Source organism: Engystomops pustulosus, chromosome 6, assembly GCF_040894005.1.
Source record: "Engystomops pustulosus chromosome 6, aEngPut4.maternal, whole genome shotgun sequence".
Taxonomy (NCBI): Eukaryota; Metazoa; Chordata; class Amphibia; order Anura; family Leptodactylidae; genus Engystomops; species Engystomops pustulosus.
In genome coordinates this window covers 23,657,303-23,665,503 of record NC_092416.1, presented here as the reverse complement: position 1 = coordinate 23,665,503, position 8,201 = coordinate 23,657,303, and the positions used below count along the sequence as shown (strand labels likewise).

The window sequence follows — 8,201 nt, the reverse complement described above, 5'->3', positions numbered from 1 at the left end:
ATTTAAGCTGTAGGGGATCTGTATATGGGAGCTGTATATAATTTAATTGGGTGGTGAATAACGAGGCCTTTAAATATATGAGAGCAGGGATAATGAAGGGATGTTTTATATGTGGGGAGAGTGCGGTCAGTTGTGTTGTGAGGGGTATATATTATTTAGGAGCGCAGTGTTGTTATCCAGGAGGCTTCATACTGTAAGTGACTGTGGTATTTTTAGGGACGCCGGGTGGAGATGCTGCACGGAGCTGAAGATATCCGGCCATGAATTCACCTTTGATACGTCATGGATTGGAGAACCCGGAATAAAGTCCTCCTGATGGAAGAGATTGTCATCTATAAGGTACTAGATGCCACTAATGCCTCTCAGATCCTGTAGTCAGTCACACAGTGTCAGGGAGCTGTCTGTAGGATTGTTAATTGTTAGTAAAGTTTAAGAATTTACTTAACAGGGAGCGGGGGGGCGCAGCATTTTAATATTCCCCTCAGGCAGCAAATATGCTAGAATCGGCCCTGACTGCAATACAACTGTATTGCAGTATATAGCTATTTTACAATGATTTTTAATAGCCTGCTCTCTGCTGGCTATTACAAATCATTGCACACGGCAAGCCTACGAGTCTCAATGAGACAATATATTGACTATATTGGCTAATGTAGGGGCCCTGTTTCTATATTGGCTACTGTGGGGTGCATAATAGAGATCTCTAAGAGAGTAAGAGAACAGTATGAAATTTTAGATTTGTACAATTACTTTACTCTGGAGACACCCTGATCTACAGCAGCAGGCTGCTCCTACTTCCAGAGGAAAGGAGCTGAACCTGAGGACATATCCCACTATATAAGCAAACAGTGAATCAGAAAAGAATGTGCATGCGGGTGCAGAGGTCAGCAACCATGCAGGGGACCCCACCAGATATTTTACCCAGGGGTCTCCACCAGCCTTATTCCAGCCCTGATAACTGCATGTGTATACTGGTGTGTATACCGTCTTTTATTGCTGAGAAAATAACTGCATCTGGATTCGCATAGTTGCAAGTCGCAGTTCACACACAAGAAACACAAACAGGAATTAACGCCACCTAATCTGCCACCTGCTGATAGATATATGTTTTGGCACAGATGTTACATCAACTTTTTAAAATTATGCTTCTGAGCCAAACATAGAAAGGCTATGTTTGATCTGGCTTTATGGGCTGTTACACTGTCTCGACTTCCCGCTGCTCCCTCAGCACTTAGATTACAGCAGAGTGTACTGAGTGCTGAGGGAGAAGGGGGGAAGGGTGAGACAGTGTAGCAGCCCATAAAGCCAGATCTCAGATCTCCTCATATGCTCATAATCATAATTTTAACACCTTATTTTAGAATGAAGGAGGCCAGGGATAATAGATATAAGAAGATTAACACAGTTATGGTGTCTGGATCTATGTGTAAGTGGCTTATCATGATGGATTTTCATGGTAAATTCCTTTAACAGCTTTTTTTTAGTTTTCATTTTTTTTTTTTGTTTTAATTTATTTATTTGTCTATTTTAATTTTTTTCTATTTTATGTTGTTGTTATTTTACATAGTCTCTGGACCCTGTTTTTTGCAGGCAATTTCCCTCGCATACTTTAATGAAGTGCAGATTCAGGTTCAAAATTTCGGTCTTGATCAGGTTCTAACCTGAACCAAATTTTTTTTCCAAGTTCGTCCCTTAGTATTTATGACATAGACATTTCATAATTTACCCTATTGTTGAATTTGCACAAAGTTCTCATTGAAATGATGGAACACAATGAAGGATGTCAATTATTATGAGATATTCGGAGAAGCCAAGTTCCTGAGTAACATTGTGTGCTTTGTGTTCTGGGTGTCCCGATACTGGCCGGGAATATAATTGCTCTTACAGACATTTGGAGACAAATTATATCAGCACCTGGGGAAATTATAGATGAGTAAGTTTTATTTGGATCTGAATGTGTAATTGTAATGCAGCGAGGGAACGGCTCGGATGGACTGGATGTTCAGACAAGGACAGTGAGCTCTAAGGCTAAAACTCCTTCCCAGCTCTCCCTACCTAATTTCCCAGCCTAGTTGACCATTGATCGACTTTACCTTCCTGCACCAAAGTGCAAACATGGAGACACAGATTAGACAATACAAACATATAAAATAAAGATACGGATCTGAACCAAGAGAACTGATGCAGAAGAGAATCGATAGGCAAAAAGGACCATTATGGTAATGGGTCGGTTTTGTTTTTGATTGTTCAGTCTGCTTTTCCATCATAATGATGCTGTTGGACGGCTTTTGGTATGGAATTGCACAGATTATCCTTTATAGGAAAATCTTGCTTGGATTATTGAGATTGGAGACAAAGATTCTGTTTTTAATTTCTTGACCATTTGCCTGATGGTGGTAAAACGTATACTGTATATTTTTCCCTTTGGTTTTTGGTTGTCACACTGTCCATTTTTTCTGAATGCTTCTATGAATTTTGAATGCTGTGTTTTTAGTGTCATTGTTAGGTATATATGGTATTTAATCCAAATTTTGTAATTAAGAGATTTTCCATTTGGGGATATTTTTAGGTTCCATATTATCCATAATATAGTATGGTTATTGAGAAATTGATTTACCGGTATATTTTGTCAGTGTCCTTGATTCGGTTACCAATATTATAGAGTGGCCTCTCTGTAATCACTCCATGCTAATGGAAATGTGCCAAAATAGTAATTCTGGTTTATCTCAAAGGCCCCTGGCCATAAAATGGATCAGTGTCCCAAAATACTATAGTGTCCCAGATATTATCTGTCTGAGGAGGCAATGTGCGAAAAGCGTCATGTTAATTAATATGTGGGTTGCTCAACTGTATGGCTCTGTAAATTGTTGATTGGTTTGTCAATACATATATACAGTGGGTACGGAAAGTTTTCAGACCCCTTTTAAATTTTTCACTTTTTTTATTGCAGCCAATTGGTAAGATCCAAAAAGTTATTTTTGTGCTCTTTTGAAGATATTTTTGATGTGACACTCATATGAAACCCACATGCTGGTCCATTTCATTCTGATTCTCCTTTATGGTTCTCCTCCTTCACTAGAGTCCAGCTGTGTTTAACTAATTGGACTTGATGAAGGTACACACCTGTCTGGATAAGACCTCACAGGTCACAGTGCATGTCAGAGCACATGGGAATCATGAGGTCTAAGGAACTGCCCAATGTGCTCAGAGACAGAATAGTGGCAAGGAACAGATCTGACCAAGGTTATAAAAGAATTTTTTCAGCACTCAAGGTTCCCGATATCACAGTGGCCTCTCCAAAAAAGAAGTCTGAGACAATCACAACTCTTCCTTGGCCTGCCCAACCAGCCAAAATAACCAATCTTGGTTGGAGAGTTTTGGTGAGAGTGCTAAAGAAGAACCTGAAGATCACTGTGGCTTAACTCCAGAGATGCAGTTGGAAGAAAGTTTCACAAAGTCAACTATGACTGCAGACCTCCACTCATCGGGGCTTTATGGCCTATGGATAGAAGCTTCTCCTCAGTGAAAGACATATGAAAAATGCATCCAGTTTGAAAAAAAAAAAAAAAAACCTACTTCCAGACTATGAGAAATAAGATGCCCTGGTCTGACAAAACGAAGATTGACGTTTTTGGTGTTAAATCTAAGCGGTGTGTGAGGAGAAAACCAGGCGCTGATCATCACCTGCCAAATACAATCCCAGCAGTGACACATGGTGGGGGCAGCATCAGGCTATGGGGAGGAACAAGATGACAATTAAAGGAAAGATGAATGAGGCCAAGTATGGAGATATACTGTATGAAAACCTCTTCCAGATGCTCTGGACCTCAGGCTGGACCTTACAACAAGACAATGACCTTAAGCACACAGTTAAAACTAGTGGCAGAGGCTTCAGAACATCTCTGTGACCATTCCTGACTGACTCAATCTGAGCTCGGAACTTAACCCAATTGAGCATCTCTGGAGAGACATGAAAGTGGCCTCCACCAATGTTCATCAACCTGAGGGAACTGGAGAGGATCTTTAATGAAGAGGCAGAGGATCCCCAAATCCAGCGGTGAGAAACGTGTTGCATCATTTTCAAGAAGACTCCTGGCTGTACTAACTCAAATTAGCTTCGGCCTAACCTCATTAGGGCCTAACCTCATTAGGTTAACCCTCTCCTGCCTTTGCTGCAATGCTTCAATAGATTTTTTCTTATAAATAAATCTAAATATATTTGTTGTAAATCCTTGATACTGTAAACTGTCAGAACATTTTCAATTCCAACACAACTTTCACATTATACACCAGTCGTAACCTTTGAATGGGTTGTGGTTGCAGCTTTCAGAGCTTGTGAGCCACACTCTCAGGCGCCTTGCAGTATTTCTGGAAAGCTAGGTGGTTCTTTCTGGAACTCAGTGCGAATTAAGTTATGCAGAGCCTAGCCAGTTATCTTCCAGGGCGGCGTCCAGGAAGTGGATAAATAGCTAATCCCCAGCTTTATTAAGAACCCTGAACCTGTACTTATACTTTGTATCCAATGAGATCAAGACCCCCAAACCTCTATCTGAACTTCCCTGTACTCCATTACGGACCCTGTACCCCGTTCCTTACCCTTTACTCTGTATCAGTTTTAAGGCCTGTAACCTGATCCTTAGTCTGTAACCCATTCCCGAGCCTGTTTATTAATACTATATTATGAGATTTGGACAATACACGAAGAATCTGTTTCCATGTAGTTTAATGGTCTGTACAGCCAGATATTAAGTAGTTTTTTTTTACTAATCTTCGATCATAATTACACATTAGTTTTTGTTATTTTGTGACAGTACTACACACTATTATTTTGGAACCACTAGCACTAAACAGTGACACATCTTCTGCTCCTATATGTCTATATGTGGCCAACCCCTTTAAGGACAGGATGGGTATTTCTTTCCGCTATTATAGGGTTTTACAGGACCCACTAAGGAAAGTGCTTCATAGAGGGCAGAGGAAAATTAGGATTTAAAGGAAATATTTTCCACAGGAAGACGTGAATTATCATACGAGGTTTTCACAGTCACTTACTATAAATCGTCACATTGTTCTTCTGCCAGACTCCACACAATGCACTGAGTGCGTCTTTCACAGTGGTGTCGCTGTTTTTTTTTTTTTTTAATTGGCTTTCGTCTTCTAAAAATTTTATATTATACCGAAGTCACAGTCTGGAGAAGACGAGGAGCAGGTAAGTGGTGACATTTCCATGTAGTCATGTAGCAGTTACCACATTAACAAAAGATTTAAAAAAAAAATTATTTTAAAATAGCAATTACCATTCTCCAACTGTAATATTGTTTAAATTGTCTATAAGGGAAAAATACAAAAATATGAATATATTCAAAATATTTAAAATATAAAATATGTAAAAATCTACAAATATGACTATGAGAATAAATAAATAGTATAAACATTTGAAGAAAACATTACAAATAGTAAGTTAAAGGACATCTATCACCAGATCAAGGATTGTAAGCCAAGCATACGGACGTACTGGTGTAAAACAATTTTAATAGCTAAAAGAGTGAGATTTCAAATAAAAGAGGGAATTCTAGAAAGGAAATATTATACCCCACCTGAGGGGGTTAGTAGTTTAGTGGGGTAAAACCTAGTGACAGGTTCCCTTTAAGTACCACCAATAACTTATATAGTGCTGCATGTATATCTAGTAATTTGTTAGGGCATTTTGAATTAGTAAATCAAATGAAGTCTCCTATTCAAGACCCTGGTGTATTTTTAATAGTAAAGTAAAGCAATTTCTATCTCTCACTCTGCAGCATCCAAAAGGTCTGTTTATTACTAGGACTATTACTAGAGTTATTAATAGGACTATTAGTAGAAGTATTACTAGGGCTACTACTAGGAAAATTACCAAGGTTATTACTAGAGCTATTACTAGGGTTATTACTAGGGCTATTACTAGGGTGATTACTAGGACTATTACTAGGTCTATTACTAGGTCTATTAGTAGGAGTATTACTAGGACTATTACTAGGACTATTACTGGGAATATTACTAGGACTATTACTAGAGCTATCACTATGACTATTACTTGGACTATTACTAGGGATATTACTAGGGCTATTACTAGGGCTATTACTATGGCTAATTCTAGGACTATTACTAGGGCTATTACTAGGACTATAACTAGGACTATAACTAGGGCTATTACTAGGACTATTGCTAGGACTATTACTAGGACTATTACTGGGAATATTACTAGGACTATTACTAGAGCTATCACTAGGACTATTACTAGGACTATTACTAGGAATATTACTAGGACTATTACTAGAGCTATCACTAGGACTATTACTAGGACTATTACTAGGGCTATTACTAGGACTATTATTATGGCTAATTCTAGGACTATTACTAGGACTATAACTAGGACTATTACTAGGACTATTACTAGGACTATTACTAGAGCTATCACTAGGACTATTACTAGGACTATTACTAGGACTATTACTAGGGCTATTACTAGGGATATTACTAGGGCTATTACTAGGGCTATTACTATGGCTAATTCTAGGACTATTACTAGGGCTATAACTAGGACTATTACTAGGACTATTACTAGGACTATTACTAGAGCTATCACTAGGACTATTACTAGGGCTATTACTAGGGATATTACTAGGGCTATTACTAGGGCTATTACTATGGCTAATTCTAGGACTATTACTAGGGCTATAACTAGGACTATTACTAGGACTATTACTAGGACTATTACTAGAGCTATCACTAGGACTATTACTAGGGCTATAACTAGGGCTATTACCAGTCTAGTACTTGGTCTCCTATTACTTTTCCCTGTTGTCTGTTCTTATGTGTAAAAACTGCTTCCTTCTCTTTCTTCACAGAAATGCGGAGTCTCTGGATCTCTCAGTTATGGATATTGGCTGCAGTATTTTATGGTGAGAGATCACATGATTTCTTCTGGAGCATTTTGCCGTAGTTCTTCTCTGAGGGGACTTTAGTAACCAACACATCACATGCTATATGGTCATCCATTTACATGGCCCACCGTACCGTGAACGAGAAAAACATATACATATTGGCCTATTTTCTCCTGTATTTCCATTCTGTAAACCCCATAGAAGCTTATGCGAAAATAAGTGTTGCATACCATTCTGCACCACATGATGCCCTATAAAGGTGTAGAACTCAGGGATGTTGGAGTTGAGAAGCCAGTGACGTCATTTTCCAAACCACCGTATTTTATACAGATCCGGAAAAGATACAGTGACAAATATAGTTAAAAAAAACCTCATGTATATACAGAAATAGGCACAGAAATACATGACTGCAAAAAAGCATAGATTTGTGTGAAAGATGCATTAGGGTCTTTCATAAAGTAATAGTGATTCTCTACCATCTTCACATAGAACACACTGTCATACCGAATATCACCAGAGGGGGCACTGCAGGGAAATTGATTTAGGATCCCCGTACATTACAGATAATCACTGAAGGTGCAGGTCCGGCAGGTCCTCTTCTATACTCTTCGATACTCTGGCATTGTCTCCATGTCTCCACGCCGTATTTCACAGGGTTCGTGACATCAGCCACTAGCAGACATTCTACTATGTGTGCCGGGATCGGCACAAACTGTGATGTCAGGGAGCGGTTCACGTCACGAACCCTGCAACGGACCGCGTGAGGACACAGAGCCAATGCCAGAGCATCACTGTATAGAAGAGGACCTGCCTGGGGGTGTTGGAAGGTAAGTACACTGTTTGTTTTTTTTTACTTACAGGCATCATATTGGGGGCATGGGCTGGCAGGCTATATACTAGAGGGGGATGGAAGACTACATACTACAGGGGCTGGCTGGATATATACTACAGGGGGCTTGCTGGCTATATACTGGGGAGGCTGTGACCAATGCATTTCCCACCCACGGCTTATAATTGAGTCAATAGGTTTTTCCAGTTTTTTGTTTTAAAATTAGGGGTCTCGGCTTATACTTGAGTATATATCGTGCATCTTTCTATGGGTTATGTTTATGAGATTTATAATTTTGTATTATGAGCCTCTTTGGGGACAGGTCCTTACATGGGTTATATTATCTGGTGTATGATTTCTGGAATATGTTGATCCTTTTTTCACACAAATATAATTCCCCTGTTTCTATCTCAGATGCTGGCGGAGAAATATCAATATCAGGTAATTGT

General features: G+C 39.1%; 1 protein-coding gene across 1 annotated transcript in view; it reads left to right on the top strand.

Moving 5' to 3' along the window:
* Positions 1-5,139: 5,139 nt before the first annotated feature.
* LOC140065875 (uncharacterized) overlaps positions 5,140-8,201 on the top strand; it is a 40,316-nt gene continuing 37,254 nt past the window's right edge. The window contains exons 1-3 of the mRNA XM_072113435.1: positions 5,140-5,209; positions 6,888-6,941; positions 8,167-8,193. Coding sequence (XP_071969536.1) covers positions 6,890-6,941; positions 8,167-8,193 — 79 coding nt within the window. The 5' untranslated portion in view covers positions 5,140-5,209; positions 6,888-6,889. The remainder of the gene's footprint in view (positions 5,210-6,887; positions 6,942-8,166; positions 8,194-8,201) is intronic.